General features: G+C 41.2%; 1 protein-coding gene across 4 annotated transcripts in view; it reads left to right on the top strand.

The window, feature by feature from the left end:
• The first annotated feature begins 2,920 nt into the window (after positions 1 to 2,920).
• The window catches only part of ccdc141 (coiled-coil domain containing 141), a 112,179-nt gene continuing 95,833 nt past the window's right edge, over positions 2,921 to 19,266 (top strand). For 3 of the 4 annotated variants that reach the window (XM_060928945.1, XM_060928944.1, XM_060928943.1), the window contains exon 1: positions 7,610 to 7,915. In XM_060928945.1, the coding sequence (XP_060784928.1) occupies positions 7,814 to 7,915 (102 nt within the window). In that variant the 5' untranslated portion in view covers positions 7,610 to 7,813. Of the gene's footprint in view, positions 2,925 to 7,609; positions 7,916 to 19,266 lie in introns of those variants that run through there. The other variant, XM_060928947.1, reaches the window with a different exon arrangement.

The following is a 19,266-nucleotide window of genomic DNA, read 5'->3' as shown; positions in this document are numbered from 1 at the left end:
CGTGAACGGGGAAAGCCCACCACGTGATGCATGACGTAGTATCTTGAATTGGGTCATGGTGAAGCAGGAAAAAATAGCGGAGAATTTAGGGCCATGTGGAGATAAATTCATTAATTCTTCTGTTAAAAAAAAACAAATAAAACTGGAAGTCTGTGATTTGAATTCAGTAGCTTTCAGTCACTAAACAAAAATAATTGGGTGTCGGGAAAATTCTTTTTATGACCGACACTTGAAAAATCTGAAAAGCAGGACAGCTTTTTATTTATACAATGTGTATATCGTCTCTCTTTCCGTCTTTTACTTTCAAAGTGTTTTCTGTATAAAGCTGCAAAAAGTGGAATATCCCTGTTTTCAGTCTTTTGCCACGTTCCTTGTGTACTTATAACTTGATTTATCCTGAATAAATATGCTTTCAGAATGCACTTGCTTCCTCAAGCTCTCACACACACAAAAAAAAATAATCCTGAAGAGCTCCTTGTGGGTAAATTTGTATTCATGAGCTCAAAAACGCAAGCAGAGATCAGAAAAACATGACTATAAAGAAGCCTTTCTTTAGTGTTCAGCACCTGAAAATAAGGAGACAAGCCTCATGAATGAAATCACACAATGTTTACTGTACAGTGCAGCATTGTTCGCTCATCTGGCCGATTGTCATGGCGTCTGTCGTCCACAATTCAGTTAAATCGTATCTCCTTCAGTTCTCCACGGATTTTCGTTCTGATTGATTGATCGGTTTGAAAGAACTCATCACGCCGCACAAAACTTGGTCACTGTTTTGTCAAATTTTTTGCTAACGAGTTACTAATTAGGCCAAATTAACACATTTTCCAGGCCTCTCGTTAGAATTGTACAACCCTGATTCCAAAAAAGTTGGGACAAAGTACAAATTGTAAATAAAAACGGAATGCAATCATTTACAAATCTCAAAAACTGATATTGTATTCACAATAGAACATAGACAACATATCAAATGTCGAAAGTGAGACATTTTGAAATTTCATGCCAAATATTGGCTCATTTGAAATTTCATGACAGCAACACATCTCAAAAAAGTTGGGACAGGGGCAATAAGAGGCTGGAAAAGTTAAAGGTACAAAAAAGGAACAGCTGGAGGACCAAATTGCAACTCATTAGGTCAATTGGCAATAGGTCATTAACATGACTGGGTATAAAAAGAGCATCTTGGAGTGGCAGCGGCTCTCAGAAGTAAAGATGGGAAGAGGATCACCAATCCCCCTAATTCTGCGCCGACAAATAGTGGAGCAATATCAGAAAGGAGTTCGACAGTGTAAAATTGCAAAGAGTTTGAACATATCATCATCTACAGTGCATAATATCATCAAAAGATTCAGAGAATCTGGAAGAATCTCTGTGCGTAAGGGTCAAGGCCGGAAAACCATACCGGGTGCCCGTGATCTTCGGGCCCTTAGACGGCACTGCATCACATACAGGCATGCTTCTGTATTGGAAATCACAAAATGGGCTCAGGAATATTTCCAGAGAACATTATCTGTGAACACAATTCACCGTGCCATCCGCCGTTGCCAGCTAAAACTCTATAGTTCAAAGAAGAAGCCGTATCTAAACACGATCCAGAAGCGCAGACGTCTTCTCTGGGCCAAGGCTCATTTAAAATGGACTGTGGCAAAGTGGAAAACTGTTCTGTGGTCAGACGAATCAAAATGTGAAGTTCTTTATGGAAATCAGGGACGCCGTGTCATTCGGACTAAAGAGGAGAATGACGACCCAAGTTGTTCTCAGTGCTCAGTTCAGAAGCCTGCATCTCTGATGGTATGGGGTTGCATTAGAGCGTGTGGCATGGGCAGCTTACACATCTGGAAAGACACCATCAATGCTGAAAGGTATATCCAGGTTCTAGAGCAACATATGCTCCCATCCAGATGACGTCTCTTTCAGGGAAGACCTTGCATTTTCCAACATGACAATGCCAAACCACATACTGCATCAATTACAGCATCATGGCTGCGTAGAAGAAGGGTCCGGGTACTGAACTGGCCAGCCTGCAGTCCAGATCTTTCACCCATAGAAAACATTTGGCGCATCATAAAACAGAAGATACGACAAAAAAGACCTAAGACAGTTGAGCAACTAGAATCCTACATTAGACAAGAATGGGTTAACATTCCTATCCCTAAACTTGAGCAACTTGTCTCCTCAGTCCCCAGACGTTTACAGACTGTTGTAAAGAGAAAAGGGGATGTCTCACAGTGGGAAACATGGCCTTGTCCCAACTTTTTTGAGATGTGTTGTTGTCATGAAATTTAAAATCACCTAATTTTTCTCTTTAAATGATACATTTTCTCAGTTTAAACATTTGATATGTCATCTATGTTCTATTCTGAATAAAATATGGAATTTTGAAACTTCCACATCATTGCATTCCGTTTTTATTTACAATTTGTACTTTGTCCCAACTTTTTTGGAATCGGGGTTGTATCTCCTCTCTGATTTCTCATGTGAATTCAGTTCTGATTGATGCTTTGGGTCGATCTTTCCTCGGGGAACAAAATGTAGTCCTTTTGTTGCCTGTTGTAAACAGTTTGTGGTGGAGGTCGGTCCCCTCTCTCTCACATCGTCACATTTCAGTTCTGTTTGGTGTTTTGGTCGTCATGGTGTTTTGATGGCAGGTTAGCTGAGGTACTACACCCTTGATGTTCTGGTTTAACATTTTCAGTGCTTTTGACTGCTTAGTTGAGGTACGTCAGGAGTTTGGATCAAAGTAAAATATAGACTCTAGCCTTAATTTTATAAAGCAGGAAATTGGGAAACAATGGATTAGGACTGGAATAAAGAAACTCGCAAGACTTCGAAACCACAGAGACAAACACGGATGTGTCACTGATTAAAGAACATGATGATAGCGAGACTAATGGCAGTAATCAGGTGATGACTATGAACAGGAAGTGGCACTGATGGAAAACAGGAAACTATAAACCCTGAGCTAAATGAGTTGGGTTTGCGATGAGGAAGGCGTAATGCACGTTCATTCCTGGTGTGTTCAACTAAAGTTGTATTTTCTCCAAGATGATTGGTTTTGTACTATTCCAGGCCAAAGAATAAGTGTGTAAGAGGTTAAAAAGTGTGCTCTACTGTCTAATCTTATAGTTCAGAACATCCTGTGGTGTAGTGGTTAGCGCTGTCGCCTCACACCAAGAAGGTTCGAGCCCCGTGGCCGGCGAGGGCCTTTCTGTGTGGAGTTTGCATGTTCTCCCCGTGTCCGCGTGGGTTTCCTCCGGGTGCTCCGGTTTCCCCCACAGTCCAAAGACATGCAGTTAGGTTAATATGGGGCAGTCAGGGCCTGAGGTTGGGCTGAAGTGCCCTTGAGCGAGGCCTCTAACCCCCAACTGCTCCCTGGGTGCTGTAGCATCGCTGCTCTGGCTATGTGTGCGCGCTCATTGCTCACTTGTGTGTACGTGTGTGTGTTCACTGCTTCAAATGGGTGAAATGCAGAGGAGAAATTTCACTGTGTGTGAGAATCTGTGCTTGAGTATACCGTACATGTGACAAAGGTGGCTGCTTCTTCCAAGCAGTAGGACGTGGCATGAGATTTGAGACGCAGCTCAAGCTGAAGTCGTACATCTTCACTTTCACAGTGTTGAACAGATGATCAGCCTGTTATTCTGTTTTGGGTTTTTTTTCTCACTCTATTTTTCATTGCATCATTTCCTCCACTGGGCACGAGTGATAAAAGAAAAAAAAATCCCCAGAGAATCCCAGCATCCTGAAATGGAGCCCAACACATGACTCGGTCTATTTTGATAATATAACTGAGTACAAACATTTAACTCGCACTTGATTTTCCCTTTTCCCGTGCACTCTGGTTTATCTGTCATCCCAGTGAGCAAAAGCAAAACCGCAAGCTTTTTCTGGTCTAATCCGAGCATCAGGGAGCTAGTGATGGGTCTGTGAAGGCGGATCAGAGGAAGCTGGAGGTTCAGGATCAGCAGTTCTCCCTGGTCTTGTTTTCCTGCCATTGTGCTGTGGTTGGGGGATTAGAGCGGAGGTTTATTGGGACGCAGCAGCTCGTCTATCAAACTGAGACCCAAGAGGCATTTACAAACCAAATTGATGTTTTTGTTGGATTTTTGGAACGTTACAATAACCAGGAGAATCAAGAAACCAGCATCGGTAACCAAGTAAATTATTTACAGTGGTGCTTGAAAGTTTGTGAGCCCTTTAGAATTTTCTATATTTCTGCATAAATATGACCTAAAACATCATCAGATTTTCACACAAGTCCTAAAAGTAGATAAAGAGAACCCAGTTAAACAAATGAGACAAAAATATTATACTTGGTCATTTATTTATTGAGGAAAATGATCCAATATTACATATCTGTGAGTGGCAAAAGTATGTGACCCTTTGCTTTCAGTATCTGGTGTGACCCCCTTGTGCAGCAATAACTGCAACTAAACGTTTGCGGTAACTGTTGATCAGTCCTGCACACCGGCTTGGAGGAATTTTAGCCCGTTCCTCCGTACAGAACAGCTTCAACTCTGGGATGTTGGTGGGTTTCCTCACATGAACTGCTCGCTTCAGGTCCTTCCACAACATTTCCATTGGATTAAGGTCAGGACTTTGACTTGGCCATTCCAAAACATTCACTTTATTCTTCTTTAACCATTCTTTGGTAGAACGACTTGTGTGCTTAGGGCCGTTGTCTTGCTGCATGACCCACCTTCTCTTGAGATTCAGTTCATGGACAGATGTCCTGACATTTTCCTTTAGAATTCGCTGGTATAATTCACAATTCATTGTTCCATCAATGATGGCAAGCGGTCCTGGCCCAGATGCAGCAAAACAGGCCCAAACCATGATACTACCACTACCATGTTTCACAGATGGGATAAGGTTCTTATGCTGGAATGCAGTGTTTTCCTTTCTCCAAACATAACGCTTCTCATTTAAACCAAAAAGTTCTATTTTGGTCTCATCCGTCCACAAAACATTTTTCCAATAGCCTTCTGGCTTGTCCACATGATCTTTAGCAAAGTGCAGACGAGCAGCAATGTTCTTTTTGGAGAGCAGTGGCTTTCTCCTTGCAACCCTGCCATGCACATCATTGTTGTTCAGTGTTCTCCTGATGGTGGACTCATGAACATTAACATTAGCCAATGTGAGAGAGGCCTTCAGTTGCTTAGAAGTTACCCTGGGGTCCTTTGTGACCTCGCCGACTATTACACGCCTTGCTCTTGGAGTGATCTTTGTTGGTCGACCACTCCGGGGGAGGGTAATAATGGTCTTGAATTTCCTCCATTTGTACACAATCTGTCTGACTGTGGATTGGTGGAGTCCAAACTCTTTAGAGATGGTTTTGTAACCTTTTCCAGCCTGATGAGCATCAACAACGCTTTTTCTGAGGTCCTCAGAAATCTCCTTTGTTCGTGCCATGATACACTTCCACAAACGTGTGTTGTGAAGATCAGACGTTGATTGATCCCTGTTCTTTAAATAAAACAGGGTGCCCACTCACACCTGATTGTCATCCCATTGATTGAAAACACCTGACTCTAATTTCACCTTCAAATTAACTGCTAATCCTAGAGGTTCACATACTTTTGCCACTCACAGATATGTAATATTGGATCATTTTCCTCAATAAATAAATGACCAAGTATAATATTTTTGTCTCATTTGTTTGACTGGGTTCTCTTTATCTACTTTTAGGACTTGTGTGAAAACCTGATGATGTTTTAGGTCATATTTATGCAGAAATATAGAAAATTCTGAAGGGTTCACAAACTTTCAAGCATCACTGTATATAATTTAAAAAAATCAATAGACTTGCTATAGTAAATTGTGTTGCATCATTATGACCATGAGTTTGTACTGCTGTACTTCTCAGAAGGAAGATTTTCTGTCTGTCTCTCACACACACGGCCTGTGCTTTATAGTCTTTGATGATAATCTCGTGGTGATGGATTAGTAATGAGCAGCACCTGAATGGGTTAAAGGAGCCAGCAGTGAGACTGATGATGCAATATTTTGGAGAGAGAGAATTTCGTTAATGTGTGTATGGCTTGGCCTCATAAATGAAGATCAAAGAAGATTGCTGTCCATGTTGATGGCTGTAAAGTGGGCGTGTCCTTTAGCCTGCACAAAGGTTTTTTTGGCGGAGTGCAGTTTGTGCAGCGCTGGCCCCACCCTTTACACCCGGGGTTCTTCTGCCATGGCCTAGCTCACTTGGACGGTGATGGTGAGGTCCTCGGGTCGTAGGTTTGACATCGGACTGTCCTTGTCCTCCATCGCCTCTGGCTCAAAAACCTTCCTCGGGGCAGTGGGTTACTTATAGTCTGGCTTGGGTGACCCGAGCAGGAGCTTCAACTCCTGCCAGCAGAGCTCTCGAGGTCATTGGGGCACATGAACCCCACCACTACGATAAGGGGGAGGGGCTGCAATTCCATTAATATCATGATACAAAATACAGTGGTGCTTGAAAGTTTGTGAACCCTTCAGAATGTTCTATATTTCTGCATAAATGTGACCCAAGACATTTCGCTGATTTGTTTACATTCGAAGCGGAATTTTTTTTTTGTTGGATGTTTTATATGAAGTTTTTATTATTTATCAAATTTGCAACAAAAAAAAAAAAGCTCGGTTTCTCAAAATCCAGTGAGTGTGGATAGAATAAAAGTCATTCCACTCAGTCTCGTCGTACACGGATTATAGCCACTGCCAGCTCATGGACGGCTCAATTTCGTGGAATAACTATTAATTACCAGTAAATGAACCTTCGGTGTCAGAAACGTGGCTAGTTTCCAAGCAAGTGGTGTTTTATATACACAGCAATTACTAAACAGACTCTGTGTTGGCGGGTGGCACGGTGGTGTAGTGGTTAGCGCTGTCGCCTCACAGCAAGAAGGTCCGGGTTCGAGCCCCGTGGCCGGCGAGGGCCTTTCTGTGTGGAGTTTGCATGTTCTCTTCGTGTCCGCGTGGGTTTCCTCCAGGTGCTCCGGTTTCCCCCACAGTCCAAAGACATGCAGGTTAGGTTAACTGGTGACTCTAAATTGAGCGTAGGTGTGAATGTGAGTGTGAATGGTTGTCTGTGTCTATGTGTCAGCCCTGTGATGACCTGGCGACTTGTCCAGGGTGAACCCCGCCTTTCGCCCGTAGTCAGCTGGGATAGGCTCCAGCTTGCCTGCGACCCTGTAGAACAGGATAAAGCGGCTACAGATAATGAGATAAGATGAGATAAAGAGACACATGATATGAGTGACAGTGGATTCAAGACACAAGCAAAGTGAGATAAAGGAAGAATCCGGGCAGCAAACCAGACTCTCAAAGATTTTAACTGGGGTCTTGGAGGAGGAGGATGAGATGATGAGCTTTTCTATTCTTTAAAACCATTTCAAAGGCAGTTAAACCTTGTCTTATTCAAATCTACAAATGTCTCAGAGGGGAAAAAAAAATAAACAAAAGGTCAGTAGATGGAGTGCAGCAGGCAGTCGGAGAGAGCGAGAGGGAGGGAACATGGAGGGGCCCAGAGTCACCAAACTTAGGGGTGTGTCAAATTGCTTTCAGCGCAGCATGATAAAAGCCGGTGGATATTTCTATTTTTACCTCGCTGTGCCTCAGCCCCTTCAGCTTGCTCTGCTGGACTAAAAGCAGCTCCATAACTGCAGAGTGCTGGCTGAGAGCGGGACAGAGCGCCCCGGGACATGCTGCTTTAACAGAGCTTTTGTCTCCTCCCTGTGTTTGGGTTTGGACGTTTGTGGAAAATTGCAGAGACGGAGAAAGGGTCGTGTTGTGGATTACGGCAAGTTGCTGTTCCTGTGGACGAGAAAGGAGGAAAATGTCCAGCGAAGGTGACCCAGGAGGACAAGTGTCCACCACAGTGCTGAGTACAGTGGCAGTGCAGGCAGGAGACACGCAGATTATTATAGCTGTACTCAAGGTACCAAAGTTTGGATGCTAAACGTTTGTTTGAAATCTATAGCTGAATCTTGCTTAGGTTTAACAGAGAATTATAATCTGATGAATAATTAGTTGTAAGGCATGTAGTGTTTCCATGCACCACTGTCACTCTTTAATGCTCCTGCCTCAGAGCGACATATGAAAAATGTAAGATAATGGTTAAATAATAATTTTCCTCAATGCTTGCACATTGGAACCTTTTGAAACGTGTTTCCTGAATGTCTAATAAGTCTTGCATGTAGAATTTAGCGTCTTAATATCTGCACTGCAAAAATACACAGCAATTAATCTAAACCAAGGAGTCCCATTATATATCAGCAATACTTGTAGAATATCATTATAAGTTGTAATGCTGCCACTGAAGAATTAAACACGATGTTCGAAATGCAGAGCTGACACTTAAAATAATCGAGTAATAATAGTGCTATGAAAAAATAGAAGCTTCGAGGGCAGGAAGCCTTTCAGACCTGTCACTTGCATCTTAACGCTTTCAAATAATCCTGCAATATATCAGTATTTTAATGTAGGAAGTGTCACGCTAATGCAGGTTTCATTCATTTGGTTTGATAGCATGCAATATTGTTAGCATATCGTTTATCCGACGTGTATTACGTCACTCTACCCAATGGAGAATGAGCGTTGAATATGGTTTACGATATTGCACGGTTGTCAAGACGACATGACATCACACGATGTGAATGTTCACCGAGAGAGTTTGCTGATGCGCACAAGCATTTCTTTGTTCACCGGGAAAGAGAAAGATGCACTGAACACCTGAAAGGCGACCAAAACTTCATTAGATATTCTTCACACACATTTACAATCAGTAACAGTTCATTAATATTAGAGCTGGGACTTGAGCTCAGCCAAAACTTTGCCAGACACCAAAACAGCAACAGGGTAAAGGCTTTTGTAAGGGATTAGCGTCAGGCTGCCAGGTCGCTCAGTTGTGTGTAGCTGTCGATGTTGATTTTAAAAGTAACTCAGTAAATTCCACAGGGAAATGAATCCTTAAGTCTGAGTGAAAAATCCTGTGGAAGAAGAGTCTGGAGACAGAAATCTTCGTTTCTCGGTCGTTAGCCTGTAGCTCTCGATAGCACTGGCTTGACCGCTTTATTAGCATTCGCTAACACTACTGATGAACGCTGCACCAGCTGGAAGGCGACTTTGCTGCGCTGACGGTGCCGACTCGCAGTTAAACTCACATTGGTCTTTGAGAAAGCCGAGGGTGATATATTTTTGGTCCCTCCCACTATAAATCAAAATCTGATTGGTTAATTAATTAATCTGTCACTTCCTACATAAACATACGCTGCCATGGCCTTCTGTCCCAGCAATGAAGTCCTAACCAATGAGTGAGCAGCTCTAAACTCTTCTCAGCCGAGAGACAACAAACAAAACAATCTCACTGGGGAACTTCTATGTCTTTGCTGTGCCACAAAATCTAGCTTTTGTACATTATTAATACTTGCAGATGTAAAACGGTGAGATGCTTTTATGGAATAGTTACAGTTCTAAAGGGTGAAGTAAACGTAGATTAGGGTGCATCAGTTGCCCTCACTTTCATAAAATCCGATGCATTTTTGTTCGGGTGTTCCTTTTCACCAATAAAGACATCCTGTAAAATGTTTTGACCATATTCAAAAGTCTAATGGTGGCACCATGAGGTTCATTTTTTTTTTTTTTTTTTTTTTTTGCCAAAAACGCTTATTTTATGTTTTCGCGTAAGGTTTGAATCACAATGTTGGACTCCATTTATTGATTTCTTGTGAGCCAGAGATCATGTTAAGAACCTTTGCAAGGGATTGAGAAGCATTAATGCGATTCATAATACATTTGTATTGTTTAAAAGTAGTTGAACAATGATTCAATGAACAGCTAAAACTCAAACTGTGCTTGATAATATATTTAGAATATGGACTAAAAATGTGTATCTAAGATATTTGGTATACTCTATAAGGTGCCATAATGTTTCATGAAAAGTGATCGAAATTGTCATAAAATAGCAGCTTTTTCCATAACTTTGAGCTCCTGGTGCCACCATTAAACTTTTGAATTTTGTCAAAATATTTCACCCAGTGTGTTTTCTTACCAAAAGGAACATAAAAACAGAAATGCATCATGATCGGAGGAACTTTTCATTTTTAGGGGGCAACTGATGGTTCCGGAGAATCATAGGATAATTTTATCTTGCATGCACAACATGTATTAGATGTACACACACGTTCTTAGTGATGTTCAAGTCATGTGACTGTGAGGGTCGTTCCAAAAGCTTTGGCTTGTTTTTCTTGATGGATCATGGTGGATTTTGAGGTTTGTTTTTCAGCTTCCTGATAGATTGACAAATTAACTTCCAAACTTTGCTGTTTACTGAAATCCATTCTTCCATCTCTTTGGGCAGTGTTTCCTGTTCCACTGGCTGCCACACAACCCCAAACCACAATAAATCTACCTTCATGCTTCACAATCTTTTCATCATTTGCTACTCCTTTGTTCTCTAAACATATTTTGATTACACCAAAGGGTTTTTCCCCCTTCTTTTCTTTATTTGTTTCCAAAATGCCTCTGGTTTATCTAGGTGAGACGGTCACAGATGAGCTTTCCTTCTGATGACTCTTCCATGCAGATTGTTTGTACAAGCAACACTGTCGAGTAGAACTATGCACCACCTCCATCACCCCTTTCCCACCAATAGGGAATGGGTTCCGTTCTGGTTTGTGCACCAAATTTTGAACCTTTCAGAGTATTTTGACCAAAAATAGATTGATTCAGAGCCTGAAAAGTTGGTTTCCAGGTGGAAACAAAATATAGCTGGTTTTTCCAGTGTGAACCGTGATCTCTGTGGATGCGACATTAGTTTGGAAAGGAAGCAGAGTACAGCAATGGAAAAGGAGACATCTTCAGAAAAAATGGAACAAAAACAGATATCTACAATCATGGAACAAAGCTTGTGGGTCATCAATCTGCACCGTTGTTTTGCCACTACTGTTTAGTGGGAAGCCATGGGATGGAGGTTAGAGAAGCAGCTTTGGGACCAAAATGTTGCTGGTTTGATTCCCTGGTGATACCAGCAGGAATGGATGAAGTGCCCTTGAGCAAGGCACCTAACCCCCAACTGCTCCTGTTGTAGCACAGCTGCCCACTGCTCTGGGTGTGGGCTCACATCCTCAGATGGGTTAAATGCAGGGAAAGAATTTCACTCTAATGTCCATATGACGAATAAAGGCTTAAAATCCTTCGTGCGTTTGTGCAACAATAGTTCTGTTCAAACCTGGTGAAAATGTGGGCTGGTTTGTGAGCTGGCACCAAGGTTCAGAGAATTCTGAGCAGGGTTTCAGTGTTGGCTAAACCTTTGAGTCTTTGTGGATCCTTTGAGGATTTCACTTTTCAGCCCAAGCATACGCGCCGTTCTATCGGAGAGTGTTTGTGGTCTTCCAGATCTTGCCTCGACTTCCACAGTTCCCTGTAACTGTCATTTCTTCAAGACATTTCAGAAAGTGGAAATGCTTTTTTTTTTTTTAACCGATTTGTAGGCATCATGTAGCTTCATTTCAGATTCTCTGTTCGCTGCTTAGAGGAGTCCATGGCTCGAGTGCTAGCACAAGGTTCGAAGAGGCTGAGAATTCTGCCATCAGCTGACATCCTACCATCCTGATGGTACTTACTGAGTTACCAGTCAATTAATACTGGAGTTAAGTTCTAAGGCTTAACAACTGTAAGGGTGGCCAGAGTTCATCAGATATAAAGAAGTATATTTATTAGAAATTGTGTTAGCATTTGCAGAAAATATTATTATTTATGGGCTTTTTTCACTTTTATTATTGGATAGGACAGTGTAGAGACAGGAAATGACCGGGAGAGAGAGACGGGGAGGGATCAGGAAATGACCTCGGGCCGCAATCGAACCCGGGTCCCTGGATTTATGGTATGGCGCCTTATCCACGATGCCCCCTTTTTTAAAGATTTTTTTTGGGGGGGGGCTTTTTTCACTGGATAGGACAGTGTAGAGACAGGAAACGAGTGGGAGAGAGAGACACAGGGGGGGATCGGGAAATGACCTCAGGCCGGAATCAAACCCGGGTCCCCAGAGTTATGGTATGGCACCTTATCCACCTGAGCCACGATGCCCCCTTATTAATTATTATTATTGGTGGTGGTGGTAGTTTCCTGCAGAAGTTGTTTGTCTTTTCTTTTCAAGGGGGAAAAAAGTGGTTCTGCCAGGAGTGCCCAAACTTTTGCATCCAACTGTATGGTTCTGTAGATTAGTTCTACTGTAGTTCTACAGAATGGTAAAATAATTCTATAGACTTGTTAGTTCTATGGGATGATAAAATATATCTGAAAAGTGGTGCAATAGTTTTATAGAACAATTCTAGTTCTACGGAACTATATATCTACTGTATACATCTATAGCTTGGTAGAACAGTTCTACAGAATAGTCAAACTGTTCCATAAAGTGATGATAATTCTATAGAATGGTAAAAAAAAAAAACCCAGCAACTATAGATTGGTATAACAGTTCTACAGAATAGTAAAATCGTTCTATAGGGTAATAAAATGGTTGTATATAGTGGTAAAATGTGTATATAATTTCCAAAAATAGATTAAAATTGGTAAACTATTTTACTACAGAATAATAAAGTAGTTCTTTAGGCTGATATTTCTACAGAGTGATAAAATAATGCATCAAGGGTCTGTCTTGTGCTGTTCTTTTATGTACTTTATTAATATGAAGGAACTTATTATCCATCCATAAATTTTCTATACTGCTTATCCGTGAGGGTCAAGCTGGAGCCAATCCCTGCTGCCTTTGGGCGAGAGGCGGGGTTCACCCTGGACAGGTCGTTAATCTGTCACAGGGATGAAACCAGAGATGAACAACCATTCACACTGACGGGCAATTTAGAGCAGTCGGTTAACCAAAACTACATGTCTTTGGACTGTTGGAGGAAACTGGAGCACCCAGAGGAAACCCACGCTGGTGCGAGGAGAATGTGCTCCGGGCGAACATGACGTTTGAACCTAGAACCTTCTTGCTGTTAGGCAACAGCTAACCACTGCACCATCGTGCTTCTCTGATGATGATGATGATGATGATGATTTTGTAACAGCAGCTCAGTAGTTCCTGTTGATCTTATTTCAGTCCATCATCGTCTTTATAGTTGCAACTTGGCCAGGAACCTGTCTGGTGAACACTCAAAGTAAACAGATTAAAAGCCATGTAATCATTGACATGGTGATGTTTATTTGCTGTGAGGAGAAATTTATTTGATAGTTTTGGAAAGGAGTCTCCAGCGTCGGATCTCTTGTTGAAGTCGGCTGTTGTTTTTCTGACACAAAGTCATCATGAGTGACCACTTCTAGCTCTAATCACACAAATCATGTCGGTTACTTCATGGGCATTTCTCTAACATTTAACATGACTCTAAATGGATGAAAAGGATCATATGACCTTTCTTTAATAAAGCAAAAAAAAAAAGTTATTAGCATTGATAAACTGTGAGTAACAACTGGAATAAAACCCTGGCACATGCTGTTATTGGGAAATACAGTATACTGTCAGAAACGGGGGAACAGTAGGAGTCTATTTCTGTCCCCCAAGGTACAGTCTACACTAATGTACCCACTGGGGCTCATTATTGGACCTCAAGGTAGCTATTGCCCCTTTTCCACCAAAGCAGTTCCAGGGCTGGTTCGGGGCCAGTGCTTAGTTTGGAACCGGGTTTTCTGTTTCCACTGACAAAGAACTGGCTCTGGGGCCAGAAAAAACGGTTCCAGGCTAGCACCAACTCTCTGCTGGGCCAGAGGAAAGAACCGCTTACATCAGCGGGGGGGCGGAGTTGTTAAGACCAACAACAATAACAAGACCGCAAAAGATCGCCATTTTTAAGCGACGAGAAGCAGCAGCTGTACAAACGTGAAGTCATCCATTATTATTATTATTATTATTATTATTATTATTATTATTGTTGCTGCTGCTGCTTCTTCCATGTTGTTTTTGCTTCGATGTTCGCGCCAAGGTTTATGCAAACGTAGCGACGTAACTGACGTATACAGTGACGTAATGATGTGGCTTCCCTTAGCATCGCGAGCTATGGAAAAGCAAACTGGTTCTCAGCTGGCTCGCAAGTTGAACGAGTTGTGAACCAGCACCAGCGCTGGCCCCGAACCAGCCCTGGAACTGATTTGGTGGAAAAGGGGTATATGTGTACCTTTTTAGAGCCAAAAAGGTACATGTATGTTCCCAAGCAGTATATAAAGGGTACAAATAAGTACTTTAGAGGGAACTGATCCAGTGACAAGCTGTTGTATCTCTAAAGGTACAAAAATGTACTTTGTTTTCTGAGAGTGTGGTATCGTCACCATTCTGGCATTGAGTTTTTTCTGATAACATGCCACATTTGTTTTATTCCTTACTTCTGCACCGCTGCTACTTTTAAGAGTTTTTACGAGTTTCCACTGTAAGCGTACCTGTACAGTCTCCTCCTCCATTTCCTACACTGATCTATGTCTTTTTCACTCGTATTTACAGTATGTTCATATTGTTAATGAATTAATGACGAGAATCTGCAATGGATCCAGTGTCTTTTTTTTTTTTTGTCTTTGTCTTTCCCTGTGGACTTTCATCACTATTCTGAAGTGACCTCGGTACTCTGGAGCTCTGATATGAGCGAGTGTGGAAAGCCACTCGGCATGTGAGAGGTGATGACTTCTCTGTTCCGACCATCAGCAAAGACTAATTTCTCTCACACGAGTCCTGCGTATCCGGCAGTGACCGAGGCCTTAATTCTCCTGTAAGGAAAAAAAGCAGCGCCATAGCCACAGAGCCTGAACACGTCCTGGTGTAATGTTGGTGTTTAACAGGCCCTGTGGGAACCATGAACTACTCCTCACCGTGACAAATCCCGTCCTGTACACGAGCTCTGATTATTGATCAGGGTTCCAGCTGTTCTCTTTGGTGCTTCGGGTGCTGTTTGTTGCTGTCGGCTGGGTTGTTGGGGGGAGGGAGGGAGGGAGAGAGAGATATTTTCCACAGAACTGGTTGCAGTTAAAGGTATGCGCTTGGTGAAGTCTCACATGCCTGCATAATGATCGCTGCCAACACTCTTAAAATATACAGTGCAGACAATTAAATAGGCATCTGACTGAATATCTGACCTGAAACTGCCTTTCCTGCATTTGTGCCACAATTTAGACAAACCAAAGCAGCTGTGAAAGAACACCATTGTGTTCAAAATGGCTGAGAGATTTGCGTAATTGGATGTTTAACTATCCATGATCGGGATAAAAGATAACTAACATGCTATTGTTCATTGAGTGAATTGTAGACGGTGTATAAAACCTAAAAGTAAATGCCACAGAATTGTTTCATGCCTTTTTCTTTAAGCTGCATGACGAGTTTATTTTCTGCAGAGAATATTAATTACATGCATTTTAGAAAGTGTTTGTCAGATGCTCTTATCCAGAGCAACATGCAACACACCCAGAGCAGCCTGGGGTTCGGTGCCTTGTTCAAGGGCACTTCAGCCATTCCTGCTGGTCCAGGGAATCAAACCAGTGACCTTTTGGTCCCAAAGCTGCTCCTCTAACCTTTAGGCCATGGCATTCCCTATTCTTTCTGTGTTTCTAGCATCATTTACCATGATCTGTATTTTTCTTATACACTTGCAAATTCACAGTTTTGCTCTGTTTACTGGATTTATTTGTTCGGCTCTAATCTCTGTCTCAAAAGAGGTTGAACTGACAAGGTATGATTGAGGAATGTAGACCTCTGGTGCCGAAGAGATTTTGACACAGACCCAGCTGCTCAGAGATGCTTCTCAGTTTATTGTAGAACAAATACAAAATATAGTTGGGACAAAGTACAAATTGTAAATAAAAACGGAATGCAATAATTTACAAATCTCAAAAACTGATATTGTATTCACAATAGAACATAGACAACATATCAAATGTCGAAAGTGAGACATTTTGAAATTTCATGCCAAATATTGGCTCATTTGAAATTTCATGACAGCAACACATCTCAAAAAAGTTGGGACAGGGACAATAAGAGGCTGGAAAAGTTAAAGGTACAAAAGAGGAACAGCTGGAGGACCAAATTGCAACTCATTAGGTCAATTGGCAATAGGTCATTAACATGACTGGGTATAAAAAGAGCATCTTGGAGTGGCAGCGGCTCTCAGAAGTAAAGATGGGAAGAGGATCACCAATCCCCCTAATTCTGCACCGACAAATAGTGGAGCAATATCAGAAAGGAGTTCGACAGTGTAAAATTGCAAAGAGTTTGAACATATCATCATCTACAGTGCATAATATCATCAAAAGATTCAGAGAATCTGGAAGAATCTCTGTGCGTAAGGGTCAAGGCCGGAAAACCATACTGGGTGCCCGTGATCTTCGGGCCCTTAGACGGCACTGCATCACATACAGGCATGCTTCTGTATTGGAAATCACAAAATGGGCTCAGGAATATTTCCAGAGAACATTATCTGTGAACACAATTCACCGTGCCATCCGCTGTTGCCAGCTAAAACTCTATAGTTCAAAGAAGCCGCCGTATCTAAACATGATCCAGAAGCGCAGGCGTCTTCTCTGGGCCAAGGCTCATTTAAAATGGACTGTGGCAAAGTGGAAAACTGTTCTGTGGTCAGACGAATCAAAATTTGAAGTTCTTTATGGAAATCAGGGACGCCGTGTCATTCGGACTAAAGAGGAGAAAGACGACCCGAGTTGTTATCAGCGCTCAGTTCAGAAGCCTGCATCTCTGATGGTATGGGGTTGCATTAGTGCGTGTGGCATGGGCAGCTTACACATCTGGAAAGACACCATCAATGCTGAAAGGTATATCCAGGTTCTAGAGCAACATATGCTCCCGTCCAGACGACGTCTCTTTCAGGGAAGACCTTGCATTTTCCAACGTGACAATGCCAAACCACACACTGCATCAATTACAGCATCATGGCTGCGTAGAAGAAGGGTCCGGGTACTGAACTGGCCAGCCTGCAGTCCAGATCTTTCACCCATAGAAAACATTTGGCGCATCATAAAACGGAAGATACGACAAAAAAGACCTAAGACAGTTGAGCAACTAGAATCCTACATTAGACAAGAATGGGTTAACATTCCTCTCCCTAAACTTGAGCAACTTGTCTCCTCAGTCCCCAGACGTTTACAGACTGTTGTAAAGAGAAAAGGGGATGTCTCACAGTGGGAAACATGGCCTTGTCCCAACTTTTTGAGATGTGTTGTTGTCATGAAATTTAAAATCACCTAATTTTTCTCTTTAAATGATACATTTTCTCAGTTTAAACATTTGATATGTCATCTATGTTCTATTCTGAATAAAATATGGAATTTTAAAACTTCCACATCATTGCATTCCGTTTTTAGTTGCAATTTGTACTTTGTCCCAACTTTTTTGGAATCGGGGTTGTACATATACAGTACCAGTCAAAAGTTTGGACACCTTCTATTTCAATGGTTTTTCTTTAGTTTTATGAATTAAGTCACTTCATGTCTTAAAGTAATGATGGATATCATTTCTCTTTACTCAGCTGAGCCGTTCTTGACACAAGAATCGGGCTATTTACTGTATATTTATTATTTACTGTTTGATCTCAAACGCATTAAAAAGGCAAGAAACTCGTCCACTAATGACCTTTAGATGAGACACAGCTGTTAATTGAAAAGTATTCCAGGTGACTCCCTCATGAAGCTGGTTAAGAGAATGAGTGTGTAGAGTCATCAAGGGAAACGCTGGATACGCTGAGGAATCTAAAATATCAAACATATTTTGTTGAACACTTTTTTTTTTTTTGGTTTACTGCATAATTCCATACATGTTCCAGATGTTATGTCGTAGCTTTAATATCTTCAGTATTGTTCGACAATGTAGAAAATGCAAAATACAGAAAAACCTGTACAAGAATGAGTAGGGGTGTACAAACTTTTGACTGGTACTGTAAATTAAGACTCTCAAAATGGATTAAACCAATAAAGCACTGTGAATGAACACTCGGTGCATCATCTATTGAAAAACAAAACATTTACATATGAAATAAAACTTGAAGGCACACCTGACCATCTTCAGCATGGCGTTTTGTTGACACCCATCGACAGATGTGTTTTTTTTTTTTACAGTGGTGTTAAGCTCTCTGTAACGTACAGGTAGTTTGAACACAAATTGTCAAATCATATCAAATACAAACACCGAGATCCCCCACTCTTTTTTAATATGCATAATTACTTTCAGTAGATACACACCCTTAGCAAAAAGAAGTTTAATCAAGTGTGCTACAAGTATACTTATTTTATACTAAAATCGAGGAAGTGTACTTGAAGGTTACTTCTTATAAACTAATTCTTGATGCACTTACAACATAGTACAGGGAAGTATACTTGGTTTATACTGAACCAAGTATAAAAAAGTATAAGTAGACCTATATCAATACTAAGACTTATACTTTACTTTAATACTAAAACTTATACTTAGACCTAAGTATACTTTGTAAATCTTTTTGCCACAAAATAGGAATGCTTAGCATATATCTTGCTTCAAGAGCACAATAAGGTCAACTCATTAACTGACTCAACGTTTAATTTATATATTTATACTATATGTATATATTTATAATTTATATTACATTATATTTTATATATATTATATTTATAATTTATATTACATTAGCTGAGCTATACAGCTGGTAAGTGATTAGGGAATCCAACCTGATCAGAGGGCCCCTCGCACCCCCTCCATCACTCCTTCCAACTGCTCCCATCAGGCTGGCGCTACAACGTACCACTATAAACAAAAAGTCCTTCATCCCCTCTGCAGCAGCCTTACTCAACAGCACATGATGAACATTACCAGCCAACCCAACCGGCAACATGCATGTCTTGTTTAATGTTTTATTATAATTCTGGAGATTAACACTTAGTCATTATGTGTACTGAATTGCATTATCTTCATGTACCTTACACTTCCTCATACACAAAAACAGGAAAACAGAAAAAAGTTTGGCTTGACTTTATTTATTTAACTAGTCCCTTTCAAAAGGGTTTGGCAATGGTGTTATGTACAGTGTGTCAGCTGTTTCAACAAGGACACATTTTGTTTTGATCATGTCAGGCGAGACAGCATGAACAGTTTCAGTTTTTTGAACATCATATACAAAATGACTTTGTACATTTATTTGCGAATCTTTACATACAGGCCTGCCTGATTTACTAAGTACGTCAACTAAAACACAACATAGTTTGCGACATGGACAAAAAGCAGAGATTTCATGTGAACATATTTGTTTAAAAACAACCAATTCTATAATACAA

This window comes from Neoarius graeffei, chromosome 9 (assembly GCF_027579695.1).
Source record: "Neoarius graeffei isolate fNeoGra1 chromosome 9, fNeoGra1.pri, whole genome shotgun sequence".
NCBI classification, from domain to species: domain Eukaryota; kingdom Metazoa; phylum Chordata; class Actinopteri; order Siluriformes; family Ariidae; genus Neoarius; species Neoarius graeffei.
Note: the sequence above shows the minus strand (reverse complement) of the source record. Positions and strands in the feature narration are given on the sequence as shown.